A 27,918-nucleotide genomic window follows, 5' to 3' on the forward strand; every position below is an offset into this window, starting at 1 on the left:
TAATAAATCTGAGCCTGAATAAAGTTATTACTTTGAGAAAAAAACTGAAGATAGATTGCTGGTAAAATTCTAATCTTGAACCGATTCTTTGTGGAAAGTCTGAAAAGGTTATTGGCTTTCAGGGTCACAACAAATTGTAAAAATAATTCTATACTTTGCAGAGATTCGTAACTCCATGCATTTTTAATATTAAGTTCTGTTCATGAGCCACTGAGCCATCTAAACACATTCTTGGGATAGCATGGTGGCGCAACAGGTAGTTGTGAGATTGCTAAGTCACAACCCCAGTTACTGTGGTTCGGTGCTGACCTTTGTGCAATTTGTATGTTGTGCCACAGGAAGATCTGATGGGTATGTGATAGAGGAGAAGTTACAACAAAGTAAGAGGTGGGAAAATGTTGATGGGATTGCTCTATGAGCTGGCATGGACCCAGCTGGCCGAATAGCCTCCTTCTACATTGTTATGAAATATATGAATATAAGATTCTATTGCCATACCATTTGTCGGTAATGAGTTGTAAATGCACCATAATAGGCAACACATGCTGCTGCAATGAAGACATTTCCAATTATGTTTGATATTTCATCTTCAAATAGAATTATGCTCTCTTGCCAACGAATTTGTTCATCTCCAAGAGCGGCAGTAAGTTTTCCAGCACGCTCTAGTCGAGCCTGAGTTAGGGCCATTGTGCGAGCTAAACAGAAAGAAAGAAAACATGCCAGTCAATAGACAATAAGTGCAGGAGTAGGTCATTCGGTCCTTCAAGCCAGCACTGCCATTCACTGTGATCATGGCTGATCATCCACAATCAATACAATCAGTTCCTGCCTTCTCCCCATATCCCCTGACTGCTACCTTTAAGAGCTCTATCTAACTCTCTCTTGAAAGCATCCAGAGAATTGGCATCATCTGCCTTCTGAGGCAGATAATTCCACAGAGACTTCACTGTCTGCTGTACCTGCATGCTTACTTTCAGTGACTGATGCATAAGGACCCCTAGATATCGTTGTACTTCCCCATTTCCCAACTTGACACCATTCAGGTAATAATCTGCCTTCCTGTTTTTGCCACCAAAGTGGATAACCTCACATTTATCCACATTAAACTGCATCTGCCATGCATCTGCACACTCACCCAATCTGTCCAACTCACCCTGCATCCTCATAGCATCCACTTCATTGTTCACACTGCACCCAGCTTTGTGTCATCTGCAGATTTGCTCATGTTACTTTTAATCCCTTCATCGAAATCACTAATGTATATTATGAATAGCTGCGGTCCTTGCGGTACCCCACTAGTCACTGCCTGCCATTCTGAAAGGGACCCTTTAATCCCTACTCTTTGTTTCCTGTCTGCCAACCAATTTTCTATCCATGTTAGTACCCTACCCCCAATACCATGTGCTCTAATTTTCCCCACTAATCTCCTATGTGGGACCTCATCAAATGCTTTCTGAAAGTCCCGGTACACTACATCCACTGGCTCTCCCGTGTCCATTTTCCTATTTACATCCTCAAAAAATTCCAGATGATTAGTCAAGCATGATTTCCCCTTCGTAAATCCATGCTGACTCGGACTGATCCTGTTACTGCTATCCAAATGTGCGCCATTTCATCTTTTATAATTGACTCCAGCATCTTCCCCACCACTGATGTCAGGCTAACTGGTCTATAATTCCCTGTTTTCTCTCTCCCACCTTTCTTAACAAGTGGGATAACATTAGCTACCCTCCAATCCACAGGAATTGATCCCAAATCTATAAAACATTGGAAAATGATCACCAAAGCATCCACGATTTCTAGAGCCACTTCCTTAAGTACCCTGGGATGCAGACCATCAGGCCCTGGGTATTTATCAGCCTTCAATCCCATCAGTCTACCCAACAATATTTCCTGCCTAATGTGAATTTCCTTCAGTTCCTCCGTCATCCTAGATCCTCTGGCCACCAGTACATCAGGGAGATTGTTTGTGTCTTCCTTAGTGAAGACGGATCCAAAGTACCTGTTCAAATCATCTGCCATTTCCTTGTTCTCCATAACAAATCATCCTGTTTATTAGTAAAAAAAAGTAGCAATTGACATTATTCATCGCAGTACATTACTGAATATATTTTGCAAAGTATGAAAACAAAAAAACTGCAGATGCTGGAAATCTGAAATTAAAACAGAAAATACTGGAAGTATACAGCGAATAAGGCAGTATCTATCAGGCAGACTTAACGGAATTAATGTCTTCATTCAACCTAAAATATTACTTGTGTTTCCCTTTCCACAATGCTCCCTGACCTCTGAGAGTTTCCAGCGTTTTCTATTTTGAAAAGTTGCTTATATGCATACTATCGACAGTACTATCAAGTGGTGCTTAACAAAAACCTGGTCACTGGTGTCAGTGGGTTCTCCTCAAAGCACTCAGCCAAACCCTCATTAGCGTCTTGGTTCAAAATGGACAATAGGAGACGAATTCCACTGGTGAAGTGAGAGTGATTAGTCTTCACATCTAGGTTACATTCAATTAGTTCAAGTTCAAGTTCATATTTATTGCCACATACACCAATGGAATTTGATTTACTATGCAGCCACACAATCAAAAAAAGCACAATACACAATAGATTACACATGAACATCCACCACAGTGGAATCAGCATTCTTCACTGTGGTGGAAGGCAATAACGTTCAGTCAGTCCTCCTCCCTTGTTCATCCATGGTCGGGGCCATGAACCCTCTGCAGTCGCCGCTACGGATGGCCCGATGTGCAGGCCCTCTCGTCGGGATGCTCGAAACTCCGACATTGGTATAGACGGACACTCTTGGAGGTCCCGAATCGGCCACTTCCTACTGGAGACCGCGGTTTCACGATGTTATAGGCCGCAGGCTGACGGTCGGAGCTCTTCTCTGGCGAGAGATCCCAGACTCCGTGATGGAAAGTCCACGCCGTGCCCTCGACTAGAAGCTCCGCAGACCGCGGCTGCACGATGTTATAGTCCGCAGGCCAGCGATCGGAGCACTTCTTCTGGCGATCCCCGGCAAGGGAACATCCGGCTCCGAAATGGAAAGTCCGCGCTGCGCCCGCTGCTTAAGCTCTGGGCCCGACTCCAGGAGAGGCAGCACCAATTCAAGCTGTTAGGCCGCCAGGGAGGGCGAAATTGCGACTCGGAGAAAAGTCACATTCCACCGAGGTAAGTGACTGAAAAACACTTTCCCCCTATTTCCCGCCACCACCCCCCCACACTAAAACACACTTTTAAACATACTAAAAACAAAAAAAGTAGAAAGGACGAACAGTTGCTGGCGAAGCTGCCAGCCGATGAACGGCGTAACATTAAAGAGTCATGGTAAGACTAAGATCAAGGAAAACAAAACTTTCCAGTGATTGAAATTATATCTGATACAAATATAGATGTCTCTGTTTATGAGGAACTAATCACTTCAGCACCAAAATCATGGAGCTTGCCATCGAATGGCATTGTAGAAGCACTTTCAATATTTGACTACAGAGCTTCAAGCCAACTTATCATCAATTTTTCAAGGACAATTAAGCAGATAAACCAGATGAACACTAAATGTGTGAGTACCTCACAACATCAAATACTGTATTTTGGATGAAACATTGAACTATCCTGTGGAAGAAAGTTCGTGTTTGGCAAATCAAGAATTAAAGCTTGGTACTCTCTGGTAATGTCTCCATTGTGCTTGCCTGTATGTTCCCTCCCTGCTTCTGAATCTACTTGTCAGCAGTTGCAGATAACCGTTCCCTGTATATTAAGAAACGAAGGTTAAAAGTTCTTCTTCGAGTCCGTTGCAATCTCAGATGTCGTTCTGCCAGTATCTGGCGCAGGTCACAGCTGGTCGGGTCGGTTCAGCCAGGTCCTGGGGGCTGCACTGGGGGGCGTCGTCACACTCCAGTAGGTGGGACATTGTCTGTACTGCTCCACAGCTGCATGTGTCTTCTGCCTGGTAGTTCCATGCTTTCATAAGTGCTTTGCACCTCCCCTGCTTCACTCGTAATCTGTTGAGGGTCTTCCAGGTTGGCCATGGGAGGTCGTGCCCGCTGGCGAGGCATTCAGTCGGAGTGATTCCTCTCTCCATCCAGTCGTGGGCTCGTGTGTTGAGCTGGTTCCATTCATCTTTCCAGATGTTGGTCCTTGCTGTTTCTTTGGTTGTCTGGAGAGGTGGGACTGTCTGCAAGAAACTGGCTCTGGATTTCAGTCGGGGTGGAGGTGCTGTGTGTCCGTGCAGGGGGTGCCTGGTATCGATCTCCTGTGCTCTCCGCTCGTCTTGGGCGACGATGGATCGTCTGATATTTGGGGGTGGGGGCAATACTGGCTAGGGCGTAGAGGCACGGGACTGGCGTTGTCTTTATGCATCCCGTGATAATGCGGCAGGTGTCGTTGAGGGCTGTGTCAACCAGTTTGGTGTGGTGGGAGCGGCACCAGCTTGAGCACGCGTATTCAGCTGTGGAGAAGCACAGGGCTAGGGCAGTTGCACGGATGGTTGGTGGATCAGCGCCCCACTTTGAGTTTACCAGTTTGCGCAGGATGTTGTTGCGTGTTGACCTTGGCTTTGGTGTTCTGAAGGTGGGTTTTGAAAGAGAGTGTCCTGTCGAGTGTGACTCCGAGGTACACGGGGTGGAAGTGGTTGGAGAGTTTGTGGCCATCCCATGAGACGGTTAAAAGTTATCATGCTGCTCGTATTTTTCTTACTTGTGTATTCTATTGCAAACTAAAACGTGACTTTAGTCATGTAGACTTGTATGTTCTATGGTATGTAAGATATCACTGAACTACTTGTAGCAGAGTCTGGCTCCAGCAGACATATCATGTTATCACGTTAATGAAACATCGCAACCTCAAAGTCTGGTTCTGGCAGTGTTTCTTTAAGTATCCTCAAAGTAAGATAGAACCAAAGTAAGATATAGCATTGTTTGAAGTACAAGAGAATATATGAGATTTGTCCAGCATTATCAAATCAACACATCCAGCAGCTTCTTAAAATATGCAATAACATGCCTTTAACCTGATGGAACTATGGGGAAACAATGCCGAGGGAACCTCTGATTGCAGAGGTGGAGTCAGGATAGAAGTGACATAAACCATCATTAACTACCTTGTTTCCATCTGTTTTGACAGCTAATAATACAAAATACTTACTTACTTCAACCCTAATTTTGATCGTCAAAAATCTTAGCTTGTACAGTATTACTTTAGCTTTATTTTCTCTACTCCATTACCTGTATGGCTTTCTAACTTAAGCCAATGCTGTATCATGCTATGCCAGAGCTAAGCTTTAGTAAGAAAGCTATAAATGTGAACATCAGCTAGCATCTTTTTTGCTGACATCATTTTACCATATTTTCCATTATATGCCATAAAATTAAATTGTCAGCAAAAATAAATTGGCTGATACATTCGTTAGCGCCACTTGACCGAATGGTTTCTTTTTTATTTATCTTGTATGAAATAAAAAACATCCTCGACAATAATTCTGAACATCAGTGACCTGCAAGGATGCATTCTCAGCCTATTACCATATTCTCTATACTCACGACTGTGCAGTTAAATTCTGCTCTAACACCATTTATAGACGACACTACCACAGAGGGCAGGAACTCAAATAAAATATTAAGACCTAGTATGGGAAGGAGATAGAGAGCTTAGTAACATGGTGTCAAGCAAAATCTCTCCCGCAAACTCAGTAAGATGAAGGAGCTAATCATTGACTTCAAGGAAGCGGTGTGGTGTACACACCCCAGTCAACATCAACGATGCTGAAGATAGCAACAAAATCCTGGAGTATCTCAGTGGGTCAGGCAGAGTCTCTGGAGAAAATGGATAGGTGACGTTTAGGGTTGGGACCCTTCTTCAGACTGATTATAGTAGGGCGAACGGGGGAAAAACTGGAAGGGAAAAGAGGGAGGACGGATCACAATGGACAACAGATGATCTCAGGCAAGGTTGATTCCCTGATAGCAAATTGTTAGGAAGAAACTGGTGCAAGCCAAAGAGGGATACATAGTTGCGAACTGTGAAGCTAGTCACTCATCTTTACCATGGATGTCCAGTCCCTCCACATCTCCACCCCCACCACGAGAGTCTCATGGCCCCCTGTTTCTTCCTTGAATAGAGGCCCAACCAATTTCTCTCTACTAACACATTCTTCCACCGGGACAGTAGTTAACATAATCAAGGACCCCAATCATTTCCACTCTCCCACTCTCCAGATACAAACAGCTTGAAATTCACCAAATTGCCCACCAAATTCAGCAACTTTGTTCCCAATGTTAACAGATAGTTGAATGGACAACCCATAAGCTAAGGATCTCCCAACATATCTCATTGCAACCCTTGCACTTTTTTATCTGCACTTTCTCTGTAGCTGTAACACTATATTCTGCACTTTGATTATTTTTCTGTTTTGCACTACTTGTTACATTTGCATATGGCTTGATTGTACTCATGGATGGCATGATTTGGCTGAATAGAAAGCAAAACAAAAAATTTCACTGTAGTTTGGTACATGTGACAACAATAAACCAAAACAAATATCAAAAATGAAATAGAAAATAATCGTGGAACATTTCTAAAAATACCTCACCTAGTTCCTCCTTTTCTTCAATCATATTATCATACTGTTCTTGCAGATCCTCCAACTGTTGATCAAGTTGTCGTAGCTTGTTTTGTTTTTCTTTAAGGGTTGTCAGTGTGGCATCGAGTTCAGCCTATTAATTAAAAAGCGTTGTACTTCCAAACAATAATTCATGTAAAAAATATTTTTCTTTTAAAAAAAGTAGTCTGTCAAGTAGTTTGACAAAGATTTGTCAAACTTTTTGCACCCACAATTAAAATCTTATACTTTGCTCAACTTTCTTCTATCACCAGTTTTGTGTTCATCAAATGATACAAACCCGTCACATCCTGAAATGTAGATAAGGTTTTAACTCCATAATACCAACTAGCTGAATATTCAGCCATTCACTGAGAATAGTGACTTGGGTCTCATTATGAAACAGTCATGTAGCCATACGTTCCAATATGTTGTATTGTTACAGCCTGCCAATTGTTTAAAGGCTTAACATCAGGCAACAGAGCCAGAGACCCAGGTTTGATTCTGACTGTGGGGTGCTGTCTGTAATGTTCTCTGTAAGGCCCTGTTGTGACCAGCACAATGAATACATGTCCGACATCTTGTAAGATCTTGTAATTTAATCTGAACAACCAACGGAAACTTCTCGAAGGTCACCTGACCTCAGTCACGAGGCACAGGCACATTTGCCAACTTCAGCTTTTGGCCTCAAGGGGCACTGGCATTTATATTACATATACATCACATCTCCCCCTTCACTTTAATTACATCACTTCTCCCGCTTCCCTTAAATTACCTTACATCTCCGCTTCACTTTAATTACATCACATCTCCCCCTTCAACGTTGGTCAAAACTAATAACTTGAACCTTTAATCAATTTAATGTGGATAAAGTACCATAAATAACACAGTGCTCTTCATACTCCAAAACTATAAAATAATTGCCCAACAATTTTACATAACAAGTCGTGCGAGTCGTATTTCCAACTCGTTCTGTGTCGCATTTCTGTTGTGTGCGAGTGTGGCTTGACTCGCTTTGAGCCGATTCCCCCACCACAGAACCTTGTGACGCGACCTGTGATAGTTCTCTTGAGTCTGGGAGACTAGCTCCTTCTGGGAAAGGGGTTCCTCCTTGTGGGAGTGTTCACACTTGTCTGCTGCGTGTTGCCAGGGCATGGCTCAGCTGCTTCGTGCACAGGTCGTATATGTCCTTCCTGTTTCTGTGGAACTCAGTACTGCTCGGTGTAGAGATGACGTAGCTCCGAGGGGACAGGTTTTCTCTTGCAATATGGCCACGTTGCCACTCAGTTGGTTTGGCATGAAACCACACCTGTTGTTGTGGTTCCAGGCGCAGCAGCGGCTCGCTGCTTGCCTTCACATTGAAGTATGCTGCCTGTTTTTCTTGCTGGATGGTCAGTTGTGGTCCCATGGGAGGGACATGATGAGGCAGTAAGTGTGATAGAAGCGATGGCAATTTGCTTCTTAACAGTCTACTGTTCAGTAACTGTGAGGGGGCATAGCCGCCTGTCTCGTTAAGGGGGGTGTTGCAGTATTCGAGGATGGTGTACATCGGGTCATGGCCGCTGCGTTTGGCTTTTCTCATAATACTTTTTATAATTTGCACACAGCGCTCTATCTGCCCGTTGCTCTGTGGATATATGGGACTTGAGGTGACATGGGCAAATTCCCAGTCATCCTGGAAACCTACGAAACTCAGCACAGACAAATTGTCTTGCGTTGTCTATCATCACCAAGTCAGGAATGCCATTCCGGGCAAACATGCCCGTCATCTCACGTATCATCGAATGTGACGTCATGTCTGTCAGTTGCACTATTTCTGGGTACTTGGAGTAATAGTCTACTACAAGCAAATGGTCAACTACCTCCAGATGGAAGATGTCTGCGCCGACCTTAGACCAAGGTCTGCTGGGGATGAAGTGTGGTTGGAGCGGCTCGCTTTCTTGTGCTTTCCTGGTCACCTGGCATATCGAGCAATTTCCCACTGTGTCCTCAATCTGTGCATTCATTCCGGGCCACGCAAATAAATTGCGGGCTCGTTGTTTAAGTTTCACTACTCCCAGATGTGATTCATGTAGCGCGTTCAGCATCTGCCTCCGCATGCTTTGGGGGACTACGATTTGGTTTTCCCTCAAGACAAACATTTCCCGTCCCAGCTTCCACCGTATTTCCAGGTCGTACCGTAGCAGGTGCATTCGCATGCGCTGGAGTCTGGGGCTTAATTTGTGTAGTGGCTTGGCGAGCAAGCCTACTAATGGCTTGTGGTCAGTAAGAATTACTGTGCACTGACCGACAATGAAGTCATAAAACTTTCTGCATGCGTACACTATGGAGCACAGCTCCTTCTCTATATTTGCATAGTTGCGCTCGGCCGCGTTCACACGTCGTGATACGTAGGCAACAGGTCTCTTGTCTTGCATCAGGACCGCTCCAAATCCGCTGTTGGAAGCATCTGTGGCAATTGAAACGGGCGCGTGTTGGGTATGGCATTTGTAGCATGCTGCTGACACGAGATGGGCTTGGTGACACGCCTGCTTGATGACGTGTCCCACATATTCAATCTAATTTGAGCGCATTGCCGACTTTCGGGGATTGAGCTTTAGGCCGGATTCTTTCACCCGTTCGAGTAGGGCTTTCACCCTTGCGTCATGTTGTGCTGCGTTCACACCCCAAACGAGAATGTCATCAACGACTATCTCCACCCCTTCTAAGTCGCCAAACTCTTCCTGCATTGCCCGTTGCCAAATCTCACTTGCGGATGAGATTCGAAATGGAAGCACGAGGTATCAGTATCTCCCAAAGGGAGTATTAAATGTGGTCAGACGCGAGCTGTCATCGCTCAGTGGGAACTGCCAGTACCCACTTGTAGCGTCAAATTTCGAGAACCATTCTGCATTTGGCATGCGAGCTGCAATGTTCTCGAACGTCGTCATCGGGAATTGCTCCCTACGAATGGCTGCATTGAGGTCATGTGGGTCAAGGCATATGCGGACTTCGCCATTAGGCTTGTTAACCACAGTCATTGAATTCACCCAATCTGTCGGTTCGCTCACGGGCTTTATGACTCCCAAGCTTTACATGCGCTCTAATTCGGCTTTGACCTTATCCCTGATCTTATAGGGGATAGTGCGGGGCGGGTTTTGCTTAGGTTGCACGTTCTCTTGCAGCGCTATGTTGTACTCATGTCTTTTTAGCTTTGCCAGCCATTGGAAAATCTCGCGATTTTCCTCAATGATCCTCGCAGTGTATGATGAGCTCGCACTCACGCCATCAACTGCCTCCTTTCGCACAAGAAGCCCTAACTTTTCACAAGTTAGTTTCCCAAATATGGGTTTCACATTCCCCCTCACTATTTGAAAGACAACCCTGTGTTCTTTCTTACCTACTTTGACCTTCCCTTTTGCCTGCCCCACAGGCTTCATTGTATGTCTAGAGAATGATCTCAGTGTCATGTTCATCTTCAGTAAAGCAAAACCAGTCTTTCTGAACAAGTGCTCTGGCAGGATGTCAGAGTTCCAGAGTCAAGTTTGAACTCAATGTTCACATTGTTGATGCTGCACATCTGTCCCCATTCACGCGTCGACTCAATCACGGCGTCAATGTAGAAGACATCAACATCGTCGTTCACTGGCTCAGGCAGTGGTGAAGTGTTCATCTGGAACTCGACGTCGCAGACGTCACGGCTCCAGTCCCCGGCCTTTTGTCTGATTAGCCGGTCATATTGTTGGGGACGTGGGCGGCTGTATTTACCGGACAGTTGGGGGATCTGGAAAGATGTCCAATCTCAGCGCAGGTATAACATCTCATGTACTGAGCAGGGCAGTAGTTGCCTTTATGCCCGCGGGTGCATGACCGGCAGACGGTATCTTTACCAGAATCACGGATTTCTGTCTGTGGTTGTCTGGGTCGCGAATCCCTGCCTCGGCCCCATGGCCGTCTGGCGCTGTCCCGTTTCACGTAATCAACAGTCTCTTCGGTGTCGATGGTGGTTGGGGCAATCTGCTTCATCTGTTCGGCTGCTGCTTCAACTATCAGACACATGTCACTGCATTTTTCCAGTGTTAAAGCATCGCATTGTAGTAGTTTTTCCTGGAGTGGCTGGCTGGTGATGCCGCAGACAATTCTGTCTCGCAGCAATGAGTCATGGATAATGCCAAACTCGCAATCATTAGCTAAAGACTTCACTGCAGTCAGGTAGCTGGAGAAGGTCTCTGCTCGCCGCTGATTACGTGTATTAAAGATATATCTTGAGACAGTTAAGTTATTTTTTGGTTCACAGCATGTCTGATACTTGTTCTTCAGCGGTTGTATTTTGTCAGTTGCCTCCTGGGTAAACTTAAAGGTCTCATAAATCTCCTGAGCAGCCGGCCCGGCTACATGGAGGAATGTTGCACAGCGAATCATATCTGGTTTATTCGTTAGTTCTGTTGCCGCCTCGTACAGCTGGAATGCCCTTATCCAGTCCTTATAATTCTTGGCCAAGTTTTCTTGCATGGAGAGTGGCCCCGGAGGCTTGAGTCCTGCCATTCTTTTCTTTTTTTTTTTTTTTACTTTGACACCATGTAATGTTCTCTGTAAGGCCCTGTTGTGACTAGCACAATGAATACAATCGCCAAACTCTTCCTGCATCGCCCGCTGCCAAATCTCACTTGCTGATGAGATTCCAAATGGAAGCACGAAGTATCGGTATCTCCCAAAGGGAGTATTAAATGTGGTCAGACGCGAGCTGTCATCGCTCAATGGGAACTGCCAGTACCCACTTGTAGCCTCAAATTTCGAGAACCATTCCGCATTGAGGTCATGTGGGTCAAGGCATATGCGGACTTCGCCATTAGGCTTGTTAACCATAGTCATTGAATTCACCCAATCTGTCAGTTTCCTCACGGGCTTTATGACTCCCAAGCTTTCCATGCTCTCTAATGCGGCTTTGGCCTTATCCCTGATCTTATAGGGGATAGTGCAGGGTGGGTTTTGCTTAGGTTGCACGTTCTCTTGCAGCGCTATGTTGTACTCATGCTTTTTAGCCTTCCCAGTCCTTGGAATATCTCGCGATTTTCCTCAATGATCCTCGCAGTGTATGATGGGCTCACACTCACGCCATCAACCGCCTCCTTTCGCACAAGAAGCCGGTTCCGACTTCTTGTCCCACTTCTGACACCATGTAATGTTAGCTGTAAGGCACTGTTGTGACTAGCACAATGAATACACGTCCGACATCTTGTAAGTAAGATTTAATCTGAACCAAGGAAACGTCTCGAAGGTCACCTGACCTCAGTCACGAGGCACAGGCACTTTTTCCAGCTTCAGCTTTTGGCCTCAAGAGGCACTGGCATTTATATTACATATACATCACACTGTACGGAGTTGGTGCATTCTCCCTGTGACTACGTGCGCATTCTCCGGGTGCTCCGGTTTCCTCCCACACTCCAAAGACATGCAGGTTTTTAGGCTGGTGGAAAACTAGGGCTTCTGTAAATTGTCCCTAGCGAGTAGGATGGAACTAATGTACATGTCTGGTCGGCACGGACACGGTGGGCCAAAGGGCCTGTTTCCATGCCGCATCTCTAAACTAAACTAAATTAAACTAACTAAACTAACAACTATATTGATTATCGCCGTTCAAACTCAAAACTTCACTACATAGTTCAATTACTTAAATCATTATTTTTCATAACTTTACAGAAGTTTCACATGTTTATATTAGGTCGAGGCTGAGGTAGGGTTGTTGTTAGGATTGTGCAGAATGGTTCAAGAGGCTAATAAGTTCCAGGAGCAGAATTGGGGCATTCGGCCCATCAAGTCTACTCCACCATTCAATCATAGCTGATCTATCTTTCCCTCTCAACCCCATTCTCCTACATTCTCCTGCACACTCCTTGTAACCCATGACTCACTTGCAAATTAAAAAGCTGTCAATTTCTACCTGAAATATATTGATTGACTTGGCTTTCATCTGTGGCAATGAATTCTACAGATTCAATACACTCTGACTAAAGAAATTCCTCCTCATCTTCTTTCTAAAGGTACGTAATTTTATTCTGAGGCTCTGGCCTCTGGCCCTAGACACTTCCACTAGTGGAAACATCCTCTCCACATTCACACTATCCAGGCCTGTCACTATTTAATAAGTTTCAATGAGGTCCACCCTCATCCTTCCAGAGTCCAGCGGGTACAGGCCCTGTGCCTTCAAACTCTCATCATATGTTAATCCAATCATTCCTGCGATCCTTCTCATAAACCTCCTCTGGACCCTCTCCAATGGCAGGACATCCTTCCTCATATATGGGATCCATAACTGCTCACGTTACTTCAAATGTTGTCTGATCAGTGTCTTATAAACCCTCAGCATTACATCTCTATTTTTGTATTCTAGCCCTCTTGAAATAAATGCTAATGGTTGATGTGAAGAAGCTACTATTGAATCTTGAAGGAATGCTTCTCGTCTTCTGTACCTTCTTCCCGATAGTAGTAACAAAATAAGAGGAAGGCCAGGGTGGTGTGGGTCTATGATGATATTTGCAGCCCTTTTAAAGCAGTACTTCCTGTAGATCTTTTCATTGGTGGGGTGGTCAATACCCATGATGGACTGGACAATGTTCACCACTTTCTGGCTCCTTCATTCTTGTGTATTTCAATTTTGTCTCATAACCAACCTCTTGAAGCACTTCATCACAAAGAGCATGGGTGTCACCAGTCAGTAGCCAATGAGCCCAATATTATGGACGTCCTTTTAAAGTAGGTGGGAACCTTCAACCGTAGCAGTGTAAGATTGAAAATGAAAGTGAAATCTCCAGCACAAGTTAGAAGAAAGGGGCCAGGTAGACATTCAGGGCCCATTGAGTCGTTTCCACCATTCAATCATGTCTGATCTCTGCCCCCTAATCCAATTTTCCTGCCTTCGCCCCATACCCTTGACATGTGTTCTAATCATCAAGAATTTGTCTATCTCTGCCTTAAAAATATCCACTGACTTGGCCTCCACAGCCTTCTATGGCAAAAGGTTCCACAGATTAACAATCATCTGACTAAAGACATTGCTCCTCACCTCCTTCCTAAAAGATTGGCAGGACAAATAGTCACCAGACAAGTTAAATTTGAATTTAGCTATGTGCCCCATGATTGATGGAACTAAAAGTTGTCCAATCATCTGCATTTATAAATTGTGTATCATAATTTGAAGCCAAATTTCTAACTCACCTGAGCTCCCGCGAGTTTTATTCGTTTTGGTTCCACCTCCTTGGAAATTCGGGAATACAGATCCATGGCTCTCACCCACATACACATGGACTTACAAGCTTTAGACACTTTTTCCACTTTATCAGGTACAAAATCTGGATTGTTTATGTATTTCTGAAGTCGTTGCAATATCTGGGGTTTAATGTTGTCTTTGTCATATTCCATGAGTTTCTTCAAGAAATTTGAATCACCAAGAACTTGCTTAGCTGAAGCCCAGTCAGTTCTATACAATAAAATGAGACATTTTTGGAAATAATTTGAGAAGTGAATACACAGACCCAAGAATATATTATTTATATCATTGTCAATGAAAAGTAAAAAAAGGCATCTTCTGAAAGATCAATGATCTCAAAATATCATCACAACTATAATGTGTGTAACAACTATGTGACATTCAAGAAAATTACTTGCAGAAGATACAGACTAATAGAATTAAATTGCAATAAAAAATGTGCATCACCTCCAATTTAGCTTGTCGCAATTTGCTCTTGAAATATGTGTACACATCGCATTAAAGAGGATACACTGTTCAGTCACTATCATCAGTGCTGATTAGTGCATTATCACTCATTCATGGATGCAGTTTCAAGAGCTAGCTCTAGCTGAAAATGACTACTGAATAAAACCGTGCCTGCAATTCTTAAAAGGGAGGTGTTCATTCCCTCCAAAAGCTTTGAAAAGCTTGTTACAAAACTTGGTACTCTCTGTTTTTTTGGATGATACTCTCCAGGAAAGACAAAGAAAGAGAGAGGTCTTCTTAGTCCAAAAAAACATCAAGAATGGTTGGGAAGTTACAGGGGAAGAATGAAGCTGATGAAGGCAATGACAGGTAATAAGGTCATAAGGAATGGTAGAATTGGGCCATTCGGCCCATCCAGTCTACTCCACCATTCAATCATAGTTGATCTATCTCTCCTTCCTAACTCCATTCTCATGCCTACTCCCAATTACCTCTGACACCTTTACTAATCAAGAATCTACCTACCACTGCCTAAAAAATATCCACTGACAAAGAATTCCACAGATTCACCTCCCGCTGACAGGCACAAAGTTCCCAGGAGATGGAGACAGTGCAGCAACAAATTGTTGAAACAAGGAACAATTTGCTGGTTTACAAAAAAATAGGCAGAGTGCTGGAGTAACTCAGCTGGTCAGGTAGCATCTCTGGAGAACTTGAACAGGTGATGTTTCAGATTGGGAGCCTTCCTTCAGTTGTACTGCCACAGTCATCAGCAAATCTTATTTTTTCACAGCTGCACCATCACATTCCCAGAATGTTCCATGCTTGAAACTCCCCTCACTCATAAAATAATAATTCCTATAAATACCTCTTGACACTTGCTGATATTTCCAACGGGAGTGAAATTGAGATATGCCAAAAATGTGTAAGGGCAGCAACCAATGTCAAATTTCAGACTGAATTCTCAAACTCATTTGTGCCCTGCTAATACACATTTTTAGGGAAAAAATCAAGCAAATAATAAATTGGTCCTCTGTGCTCTGTACAGAACATATTTTGCTTTTAATAACTGTACAATTTATGTAAGAGAATAATCCAAACTCTTCAAGGTATGCCAAACCAGCATCAGCAGATTCTTGGGTCCACATTTTACTGCTCCACTACAAAATTTGAAGTTATCCCTTCTTTGAAGAAGTTCTCCTCCTATCTACATTCTCCAGAGATGCTGCCTGACCCATTGAGTTACTCCAGCACTTTTCTTGGTCCAATGTAACCTCATGCCCCTATTTTCCCTGTAAATTAATCCTCCAATTACACATCCACTTGTTTTTTCCAAAGTTGATTTTACTACCCCTACCAAATCTCTTTTCCTTAGAGTTCAGAAGAAGGATGGGAGCACATTGGAACAAATACTGGAATCGAAAAGAGCAAGTTTCCCAGACAGGACAGCTGGGAGCATGACAAAGAGAGAAGACCAATGGTTTAAACTTCAATCATATTAGGGAGTCATGATCAAGCGGACATAACTGGTCATAAGCAGATGATCATTTACTATAAATCTGAGGTTCATATAAATTTCTTCTCCCAGAGGGTGTGACTTTTCTGCCACCAAGGATTGTGGAGACCAGATTGTTAGATACATTTAAGGTGAAGATGGATAAATATCTGAAAGATTGAAGAATGGCGAGTTATAGGGAAACCGATGCAAAAGATGGCCCAGTGGTACAGCTCCACTCTCACAGCTGTCAGAGCTGCTCTCTCACAGTGCCAGAGACCCAGGTTTGTTCCTGATCTTTGGTGCTGTCTGTGTGGAGTTTGAACATTCTCTCTGTGACTATGCCGACCAAGATGTCTCCCTGATCTTGTCCCATTTGACTGTGCCTGTTCCATAGACTTCTAAACCTAACCTATACTATATTGATTACAAAGGAGGGAAGAAGATAAGACTTTATTGCCTTCCATCACAGTGGGGAATGTGATGGAGCTGCTGTGGTGGATGTTTATGTTAAATTTGTGTAGATGTGTGTCTTGTTGCTTTTTTGGTATGACTATGGCAAAATCAAATTCTTTGTATGTTGCAAAATATACTTGGCTAATAAATTAATTACGATTACAATATTTAAACATTATAATTGTGCCCATCTCTACAGCTTCCTAACGCAGCTCATTCCATATACCCACTATCCTGTTTTTAACCCTTCCCCATTCACCTTAAAACTAGTTTAAGATTATTGAGTCAACTGAATTTAAATTTTGCAGCTACCCTGATAGGATTTGAATTCATCTCTATGGGTTGATACTCTTAGTTTCTGGAGCAATAGTGGTGCAATTTAACCTCTATGATGCATTACATTTAAACAAATAAAGTCAGCGAACCCATCTGTACAGGACACAACCGGCAGAGCATTAAAACGCCAGTATGATTTTTGAGTAATGAAACTAGAAATTATAATGCTGAAGATGAAAATGCACTAACTGGGCATGCATGGTAGTTATCACACCAATCATAAGTTTCTGGTGGTTGAATATAGTTCAGTCAACATTGATAAATTTCTATTTGTAGGAAGGAACTGCAGATGCTGGTTTACACAGAAGATAGACACAAAATACTGGAGTAGCTCAGCAAGTCACGCAACATCTCTCAAATAAGTGACATTTCGGGTAGAGACCCTTCTTCCCAAAACCCGAACTCTAACCATTCACCTATTTCTTTTCTCCAGAGTTGCTGCCTGACCCGCTGAGCTACTCCAGTGTTTTGTGTCTATCTTCATTGATAATTTTTTATTGTCCACCAGGAGGAGTGTGGAAGAGGTTTTCAGAGAATTGATTGGAAAGATAGATGTATTCATAGTATCCACTCACTTTGCATTAAGTAGGATGCAAATGGCTTCCATGACAGTCATAACAAGATCTGGAGGCTTGGTGAATACTCTAACTTCAGATATATCTGCTTTGTCCAAAGAATCAAGGGCTTTATTTGCTGCATCCAAAGCAGGCATAGCTTCGTCAAGATCCCGTTGTGCATCATCAGCTATAGCTTGGGTCTCTGCAGCTTTTACTTTGGCTGCTGCTTCATCATCTTGTACAACTCTGCGAATCTAGCACATCCAACAAGAAAAGCCATTAGTACAATAAAACTCACATCAATAATTGAACATTATTTGATTAAAATAATATTAAAATCTATGCCATAGTGGCTACTCTCACTGAGAAATGTTCTGAGAAACTATCACATGAATCCACGATAAATATTGGGGGAAAAATGTGCTTCAAAGCATATAAACTTTTAATGACCCAGACGTAAATCAGTGAATCACCAGAACAACTCTTTTTTAATTATGTCCTGCAAAATGCTTGATCAAATCCTTCCACCAACCCTTAGCCCACCTTCCTTTTCCCAGTCTTTGACTTTATTTTTCACTCCCTTAACTTGTTGCCTTATTTTCAGCATGTCCAGTTTTTAAGTTCTTCTGTTAGATGTATGCTCCTGCCACTAGCTTCTCTGTATGCCCCCAAAATAACAAAGTATCTGACCTATATGTGTTTAAACATTAGGAACTATTCCACATGTTTTCTGAGAAAACAAGGAGGACATAAAAATGATCAGAAACAGCAATTGGGAATTCATGAATCCATAATTAATATTTATAGTCATTCTTTAATGTTAGTCGTTCTTTACCTGGTCTGCCTCTGCATGGTCCACACTCAACTTTCCCATCAAAGCATTGACATCAATTGATTTCTGTTGAAGAACTGGCTCCAGAGCCGAAAGATCAACTTGCATTTTGTCTACCAATACATTGGTCTCCAACAATTTAGTGAGTCCATTCTTCACACGATTCCGAGCCTGGAGTTATATCAAAAATATTACATTCAGTATGATAATTCATAACGCCACTTATCAGAGTCTATCCCGTCATACATTTCAATATTAAATTTTAAATGCTTCAAGTCTTCTCATTTATCATGTCTATCTATAAACTTCTGAGGTTTACTATTTTCTTCTTCACTTCCAAGCTTAATTTCATCAGCAAACTTGGACATTTTGCCATGTATACCCATGCCCAGATTATAGATGTTTAACAAAAAATATAGTGGTCCCAGTACTGACCCATGAATGAACATTACAGTTTATTCTCTTCCATTTTGAAAAAATGTTGACCGTTAGTTTCTGTTTTCTACCTTGAAGGTATTTTACTGACGGAGATGCTACTGATCTTTTAATCTTGCTTTTGTGCCTTCTGAAATTTAGAGTTAGGGTTACAGCCCTGGCCATGCTCTTATTTTACTACACTATCAGGAAAATGGTACTGGAGCCTGAAAATCATGACCACCAAAAACAAGAACAGCTTCTTCTCAGTAACCACTATGATCGTCTATTGACTGGATCTTTGGTTGCACTATGACTGGTGTTTTGCACTGTTATAGTTAGATAGTATTATGGTTATTAATTTATTGTGTTTCTGATTAATATACATTATCTTCCATTTATGAGCCTATTAATTTGCAGCAAACAAAAATATCATTGTTCCGTCATTGATATATATATATATATATAACAATGAAACACTCTTGATTTGAAGTTACATGAATGGCATTCCCTTCATTAACCTTCCCTGTCATTTTATTTTTAAAGTTCCGTTTCGTCAAAAATGATTTACTGACTCCAGCATCTTTCCCACCACCGAAGTCAGGCTAACTGGTCTGTAATTCCCCGTTTTCTCTCTCGCTCCTTTCTTGAAAAGTGGGATAACATTAGCTATCCTCCAATCCACAGGAACTGATCCTGAATCTATTGAACATTGGAAAATGATCACCAATGTGTCCACTATTTCTAGAGCCACCTCCCTGAGGACCCTGGGATGCAGACCATCAGGCCCAGGGGATTTATCATCCTTCAGTCCCATTAGCCTACCCAATACTACTTCTCGCCTAATGGAAATTTATTTCAGTTCCTCTAATGAACTTTAAAGGAAGTTAATGAAGTACTTTTCAAAACACTGCAGAACCATAAACAAACATAAATAGGCACAGATTTACTGTAGATCATATAACTGGCTTAATATTGGTGTCTGGAAATTCATTATTGGTATACAGCTATAATGTTTTATTCTGCCTCTAAAAAATCATTCTATTGAAGTACAAACCTGGTTAATTTAAAGATTTGCAAATATTGTATAAAAATTGCTTTTAAAGGAAATGGAACATTGTCAGAAATTCAATTTATCTTTGTAGTTTTGAAGAACAACAACAAAGGTTTTCCTTACTGTAATCAGTTCCTTCCGTTTCTCCTGCAGCATGGCCAGGTACAGATTAATCAGCTCGAGGTAAGATGTGGGTGTTGTGTAGTACCTTCGTCGCAACTCTGCATAGTATTGCTCAGCCATGTCATTAACGCTGGTATGGACTTGTACGCACATTTCAGAAAATTTATCCTTCATTTCATCACTGCCAAGGTCAACAGTTGCAAAGAAATTTTTTGAGACAGAAAGAAGAGCTTCTCGTGGCCACTGAAGAAAGGAATTAACTCCATTAATTCTTTAGCATTAAGCAAGAAAGAAATAGCTCCATGTGATTTTATTAATGTGGCTGACCAAATGACACTGCATGTTTGAAATATTAGCAAGTTGTAAATCATATGTTCAATTGCGGGGTATGTGACCAAGCAAGTAGGCAATCCTGGGAGCTGGATGACTATTATAGCCAACTCTACGGTAAAGTTAACAAGGATAACTGCTAAATGTTAGGGAGTTCCTTTCTAATGTTCCGATAACACCATTAGGTTCTAACTAGACATTTTCTGAACAGTCCATGTATTACCCTAATTTCTACTGCATCCTGGTAACTAATGGTCAATTGGAACTAATGGGAAATCAGTAACTAGACTATATCAGGCCATGTTATGTTTGGAACTATTGCTAAAACTTACCCATTAAAATCTCTTCAGCTTTCATTCAAATTACAATAACCCAATTGTGGAAACATTAATTTAATAGAAGTTATTAAATTGATAGCATTCTTGAGTTCTTTTATAAGATAAGATAAGATAAGATAACCTTTAATGTCATTCAGACCGAAGTCTGAACGAAATTGAAGCAGTCATACATACAATACAATACAATAAAAAACAACAATAAACACATATTAACATCCACCCCAGTGAGTCCAGTTGTAGATGTTGCTGGCAAGGCCAATTTTTAATGCCATCCCGACTGCCCTTGAGAGAATGATGGTGAACTACCTTCTTGAACCTTTGCACCCTTCTGGCTCCCTGTGCGCAGGAAATTCCAAAATTTAGACGCAGCAACAATGAAGGATCAGTTCTATACTTCTTAAGTTGGGAGTTGAAGGTGGTGGTGCTGTTAAGTACAGTATCTGCTCCTCTTGGTGAAGGAGGTCACAGATTTGGTAGGTGTCTTATTTTTGATGTTGGAGCTGCATACCTCCAGGCAAGTGAAAGGAACACCATCACACTCATGATGTGTGCCTTTTATATGATGAAACTTCTTTAAGTGCATCGGGGGGTAAGTCACTTGCCACATAATACCAGTTTCTGACCTGTATTTGAAAACATGGTATTTATGTGGTTGGTCCAGTTGAGTTTCTGAACAATGGTAGCCATCATTCGTGGGGTTGGGGTGGGGATAGGGTTGGGGAGGGGATGTTGATGTCAATGTGATTGAATATCAAAATGGCTATAGTCACTTGTTGTGGTTGATAGTCCATTGTAGTCCCTAACACTCTGGTGGCACAAATGTTTCTTGCTATATACAGTGCATTCAGAAAGTATTCAGACCCCTTCACTTTTTCCACATTTTGTTAAATTTCAGCCTTATTCTAAAATAATCACCATCTGTCAAGGCATTGCTAAGGCAAAGCCTGACACCTTCAAAGAGGCACTTCATCATGAAATCAGATAGCTAGCTGGTTAGTGGAAGTCAGCACCCATATTTTTATTGCCTATTGCCATGTTGGATGGTAAGTAGGTGGAAAAAAAAGATGAGTTACAAGTGATCCAGGAAATGCTATTGAATTTTCATCTCTTTAAAATATTGAAATGCTTTAATATATCTGAATATATCGATAACATTTTGGCAGACTTACTAATACTGCATACCTGCACAAACCAATCAATGGTGCAGCAATTTACCAAGGATGGAAACATACGACATCGAGAGCGAAAGGCATCGCCGACAGGGCTCATACATATTACAATGTGTAGTTTCTGGCGAACCCGCTTGATGAAATATTGAAATACCTGAGAAAAGAACAGTCCATTTAATATGTGTATTTTGCACCTCATCTGAATTAATTATCTTTCATTATAATGACAGCTTAGCATTTAGCTCAGATTTAACTAAATTAGCATTTAGCTCAGATATCGTGAAAAAAATAGGTTAATTGTCTATATTCAATAATAATGTAATCAATTCTTAATTAAATTGATATAAATCTAAAAAGAACATCTGTTTTTAGACAAATACAACACACTGAATGCTTAATTTTCAAACATTTATTTTATTAGTGGATACCAGTAAGGATACCACACTTTCCCCCCATTATCGCTTGTGTAGGAGCCATTTATGTTTAGGCTAGCTACTGTTGGCATATTATATTATTTAGTCTGGATATATCTTGCAGTATTATTTTGGACACTTGGGGGCAATCGTTAGATGCACAGAGTGATGTATATTTACTGTGCATAGGGTAATAGATGCCTATCTACTAGGCCAGGCCAGTAGAGAACAGGACTCCCCCAACACTGTGTGTCTTGGCCTCTAATGTGTCCAAACCCTGAATAATCTTATATGTTTCAATAAAATGCCCTCTCATCCTTCTAAATTCCAGAGTATACAAGCTCCATTCTCTCAGCATATGACAGTCCCGCCATCCCGGGAATTAACCTTGTGAACCTATGCTGCACTTTCAATAACAAGAATGTCCTTCCTCAAATTAGGGGACCAAAACTGCACACAATACTGCAGGTGTGGTCTCATTAGGGCCCTGTATAACTGCAGAAGAATCTCTTTGCTCCGATACTCAACTCCTCTTGTTATGAAGGCCAACATGCCATTCGCTTTCTTCAATGCCTGCTGTATCTGCATGCTTACTTTCATTGATTGAAGAACAAGGACCCCCAGATCCGGTTGTACTTCCCCTTTTCCCAACTTGAAACCATTTAGATAATAATCTGCCTTCCTGTTTTTGCTACCAAAGTGGATAATCTCACATTTATCCACATTAAACTGCATCCGCCCACTCACCCAACCTGTCCAAGTCACCCTGCATTCTCATACCATCCTCCTCACAGTTCACACTGCCACCCAGCTTTGTGTCATCGCAAATTTGCTAATGTTACTTTGAATCCCTCATCTAAATCATTGACGTATATTGTAAATAGCTGCGGTCCCAGCACTGAGCCTTGCGGTACCCCACTAGTCATTGCCTGCCATTCTGAAAGGGACCTGTTAATCCCTACTCTTTGTTTCCTGTCTGCCAACCAATTTTCTATCCATTTCAGCTCTCTATCCCCAATACCATGTGCCCTAAATTTGACCACTAAAATCCTATGTGGGACCTTATCAAATGCTTTCTGAAAGTCCAGGTACACTACATCCACTGGCTCCTGTAGATTGGTTATTTCCTTTGAACCAATTGTCGTGCTTATTAGTAGTTGCTCTGCGTAATTTGCGATTTATATTACCAGGATCTTGCTTACGTAATTCAGTTTGAGTAGCTGCTAGTTACTGTAATGTCCTGTGGACCAATGCTGTAAGTGGGCTTTAATAAATATGTGTTGTATTTTGAAGTGTGTACAACTCGACTTATTACATGGTCAAGAAGTGAGTCTTACCTACTCCGTTCATGTTTATCGGGTTTTGTTTTTTATATTTGTTTTATGTGCCTGTTATCTCAATCATGGCAAACTCGTCTCGCTGTCCTAGTCCTCTGATCTTTGACTCTGACATTGCTGAATGCTGGCGCCTTTTCGAGCGCGAGTACATTCACTACATTCACATCATTCATCGCAACGATCCTCCAGATGTATGTGCTTCTGTGTTACTAAACCTGGCTGGTTCTGAGGCAATGAAACGTGCGGACCGTTTTACTTTTGATCCTGCTGTTTTAGACACAAACTGTCAGACGCAGTGCCTGCAGAAACGATTGATGACCCTGCTGACTACTTGCAAAGTTTAGGCAGTTATGTGACCTCCCCTCGAACTCTATTATCGAACGTAACAATTTTTTTGCTCGTAAGCAACAAGTTGGCGAGCCAGTAGAGTGCTTTATTAACGTCTTAAAATATATGGCTGTGCGCTGTCATTTTCGAGATTTATGTGATGAACTGATCCGCAACAAACTCGTTGGAGGTATGCTCAGTGACAAGATGAGACACGAATTACTTTGTAACACTGAACTGACTTTAAATCAAGCAGAACACGCCTATCGGATTGCTGAGTCAACGGCTTCTCACACTAAGTCTGTGATCTCTGGATAGCCATCCCAGTATAGTGTTAACCTTACAGGCACCTCCTGTCGTAACAAGCTCCTGCAGCCTTCCCCTGCCTGGCAGCAGAGAAGGTCTGCTGCTTGGTCCTAATTGTAACTAATCTCATGCTCCGGGTCGGGTGTTCTGTATTGCTTATGGTAAAATTTGCAATTTCTGCAGGAAATTCAACCACTTTGCAAAATTTTGCCGTTCTCGTGCGACTCAATCTGTTCCAAAGACGAGTTTGCACCTGTTACAACATGAGCTTCCTGATAACAAAAGCAAGGAGATTGAGGAGCCATCCCCTCAGCTCTCTGCAAGTGAAGATAACAGTTCAGCCATCCACTCCCTCCTCCCTTCCTCTAATGAGCAACTTGACCCTGAGATAACCATGTTTGTGAATAACAAGCCTGTGATCGCAAAGATTGAAATGTAATGTCATCTCGTTATCTGAGTTTTAAAAAATACGTAATGCTGAACATATTGAAAAGGCTTCGGCCACACTTCGGGCCTATGGGGGTGATGTTCTACACCCGCTTGGACAAACTGATTTTAACTGCATCATAGACTCGCAGTCTCATACCCTGAAGTTTTATATCGTCAAGGGGGATTCTGAAACTCTGCTTGGTAACAATGCATGACACGATCTCGGCCAAGTCTACTTTGGCCACGCTATCCATCAACTCTTTCTCGCTGAGGGCTCCACTCAGCAAAAACTCTCTCAATATAGAGAACTGTTGATGGGCTTGGTAAGCTGCCCCTCAAGTACAACATCGCCATTGATCCCAAAGTCACTCCTGTAGTTCAAGCACCACATCGTGTTCTGCATGCCGTGCATGACAGAGTACACAATGAGCTCAAATGGATGGTCTTCCAGAGTGTCATTGCTGAAGTTACTGACCCATCTGACTGGGTTTCCACCATGGTGGTTGCAACGAAGAAAAACAAGGAGGAAATCTGTATCTGCATCAACCCCAGGGATCTCAACACAGCTATCAAACGCCCACACTGCCCTATGCGAACGGTAGAGGAAGTTGCCACTCAAATAGGTAACGCATCAGTGTTCTCCGTTCTGGATGCCAAATTCTTGTTTTGGCAGATTCCGCTGGACCCAGACTCATTACTACGTTCAGTACCCCCTTCGGCCGTTACAAATTCCTGAGAATGCCCTTTGGCATCAACTCTGCCAGCGAGGTTTTTCAGCGCATGAAGGAACAACTGTTTATGGGGTATCCATGTGCCATCATTGTTGATGACATTCTTGTCTACGGGTGCGACTTGGCTGAGCATGACGCCAATCTGACGAGAGTGTTAGACCGTGCCAAAGACATTCAGCTCAAACTCAATCCCCTGAAGTGCAAGTTTCAAGTCCTGGAAGTTATCTACGTCGGACATGTTTTCACAAGTGATGGACTCAGACTGGACCCATCAAAAACTGCTGCTATCAACTGCTGCTGCTGACGAGACTTTACAATTGCTGTCCGCAGTCATCCGGTGTGGCTGGCCAGATAAACAACACAGCACCCCGCTCACGATCCGCCCATACTTCCTGGTTTGCGACGAACTGATGTTACAGGACGGGATTATAGTCAAGGGTCACAAGGCAGTTGTCCCAGCCGTCATCCGGGACAAGTACTTTGACGCCGTCCACAGGGGCCACCCCGGTGTGGAGGCAACCCTACAACGGGCACAGAGCTTGTTTTACTGGCCTGGTATGACCAAGTATATACGTGACAAAACTGAAGTCTGCACCATCTGCAAAAGCCTGACACCACACCAGCAGAAGCAGCCCTTACTGCCGCACTCAGTTCCTCCCCTACCGTGGTCCACCGTAGCCACCGACATATTCGAATGGCACGGGAAACACTATCTGGTTCTTGTTGAACTCTTATTCGGGCTGGTTTGACATTGATCTACTCCAAACCATCACATCTGAAGCAGTTATCCAGAAGTTGCAACGCCATTTCTCCGTGCACGTTTCCCCTGCACGCCTTCTATCCGACAACGGCAGTCAGTTCACCAGCCAGCTTTTCAAAAACTTTGCACAATGATGGGACTTTCGACATACCACCAACTGCCCTGAGTTTCCGCAGTCCAACCGACTCGCCGAAACGGGCCGTCCGAAGCGCAAAAACAACTAATGGAGCGTTCTTACCTTGCTAAATCTGACGTCTACCTAGACCTGCCCAATTTAAGGAACATTGCCAGGGATCCCATACTGGGTTCCCCAACCCAACGACTGATGTCTCATCAAACCCATGCTGCCTTGTCTGTACCACAGCAGCATCTGCAGCCACAGGTCCGTTCTCCGCCCGCAGTCCAGAAACAACTACAATTCAAGCGCGATGCACTAAAACGTTTTTTCGACAAATCCAGTAAGCCACTTAAACCTCTCTCCAGTGGACAGGTTGTTCGCCTCCAGACCAACAAGGGTATGGCCGTCTGGGTCATATTCACAGCCCTGCCAAAGAACCGCGCTCCTACCTGGTTAGCGCGGACGGGGCCATTTACAGACGCAACTGTCAACATCTCCTTCCTGTGAAGGAACCGCGTCCTGCGAGTACGAATCCAGAGGTCTGGCGATTTGTATACCCTCCCACTACCGGGCCGGCTGCTCCACTACCAGAGACAGTAGCCCCTGCAGCCTCTCCACGGCGTTCAGTGCCCAGCTCGCCTACTTCACCAGCTCTACCTGGCGGGTCTCCGGTGCCATCCCCGGTCACATCCCCTGTCCCCTCCCCAGTCACTTCACCAGTGAAAGGAGGAGATGCGGCATACGTGCCGGACGGGTCAGCAGGCCACCCATTAGATACGGAGATTTTGTGTAACCATATATACTTCCCCATGTGCGTTATTAACATTTCGGCTGCTGTATTGTTTAGCCACCATGTTTCCACGTATCTATGCTTTATTTTGTTTCTACAAGGAAGGATGTACTGTAGATTGGTTATTTCCTACTAACCAACTGTAGTGCTTGTTAGTAGTTGCTCTGCCTATTATGTGATTTATATTACAAAGATTTTGCTTACGTAATTCAGTCTGAGTAGCTGCTAGTTACTGTAATGTCCTGCAGACCAATGCTGTAAGTGAACTTTAATAAATATGTTGTATCTTGACGTGTGTACAACTCGATTTATTACAGCTCCCTCTTGCCAATTTTCCTAGTTACGTTCTCAAAAAATTCCGGAAGATTAGTCAAGCATGATTTTCCCTTTGTAAATCCATGCTGACTTGGACCGATCCTGTTATTGCTATCCAAATGTGCTGCTATTTCATCTTTTATGATTGACTCCAGCATTTTTCCCCACCACCGATGTCAGGCTAACTGGTCTATAATTTCCTATTTTCTCTCTCCCGCCTTTCTTAAAAAGTGGAATAAAATTAGCTACCCTCCAATCCACGGGAACTAATCCTGAATCTATAGAACATTGGAAAATGAACACCAATGCGTCCACAATTTCTAGAGCCACTTCAGTCTTCAGTCCCCTCAGTCTACCCAAAACCATTTCCTGCCTAATGTGGATTTCCTTCAGTTCCTCCGCCACCCCAGATCCTCTGGCCACTAGTACATCAGGAAGATTGTTTGTGTCCTCCTTCGTGAAGACGGATCCAAAGTACCTGTTCAACTCATCTGCAATTTCCTTGTTCCCCATAATAAATTCACCTTTTTCAGTCTTCAAGGGTCCAACTTTGGTCCCAACTAATTTTTTCCTCTTCACATACCTAAAGAAACTTTTACTATCCTCCTTTATATTCTTGGCTAGCTTACTTTCATACTTCATTATTTCTCCCCGTATTGCCCACTTAGTTATCTTCTGTTGCTCTTTAAACATTACCCAATCCTCTTGCTTCCCGCTTATCTTTATATATTGTACGTCTTCTCTTCTCTTTTATTTTTATACTGTCCATGACTTCCCTTGTCAGCCACGGTCGCCTCTTGCTCCCCTTAGAATCTTTCTTCTTCTTTAGAATTAACTGATCCTGCACCTTCTGTATTATTCCCAGAAATACCTACCATTGTTGTTCCACTGTCATCCCTGCTAGGGTATCTTTCCAGTCAACTTTGGCCAGCTCCTCCCTCATGGCTCCATAGTCCCCTTTGTTCAACTGTAGCATGGACACCTCCGATTTACCC

General features: G+C 42.9%; 1 protein-coding gene across 1 annotated transcript in view; it reads right to left on the minus strand.

The window, feature by feature from the left end:
* The window catches only part of dnah6 (dynein axonemal heavy chain 6), a 288,021-nt gene that overhangs the window by 89,956 nt on the left and 170,147 nt on the right, over positions 1-27,918 (minus strand). The window contains exons 49-55 of the mRNA XM_033018232.1: positions 21,411-21,551; positions 19,561-19,803; positions 17,973-18,140; positions 17,156-17,391; positions 13,795-14,056; positions 6,592-6,715; positions 499-695 (exon numbers count right to left, since the gene is read on the minus strand). Of these exons, the coding sequence (XP_032874123.1) occupies positions 499-695; positions 6,592-6,715; positions 13,795-14,056; positions 17,156-17,391; positions 17,973-18,140; positions 19,561-19,803; positions 21,411-21,551 (1,371 nt within the window). The remainder of the gene's footprint in view (positions 1-498; positions 696-6,591; positions 6,716-13,794; positions 14,057-17,155; positions 17,392-17,972; positions 18,141-19,560; positions 19,804-21,410; positions 21,552-27,918) is intronic.

Source organism: Amblyraja radiata, chromosome 3 (genome assembly GCF_010909765.2).
Source record: "Amblyraja radiata isolate CabotCenter1 chromosome 3, sAmbRad1.1.pri, whole genome shotgun sequence".
In the NCBI taxonomy this organism is placed as follows: Eukaryota; Metazoa; Chordata; class Chondrichthyes; order Rajiformes; family Rajidae; genus Amblyraja; species Amblyraja radiata.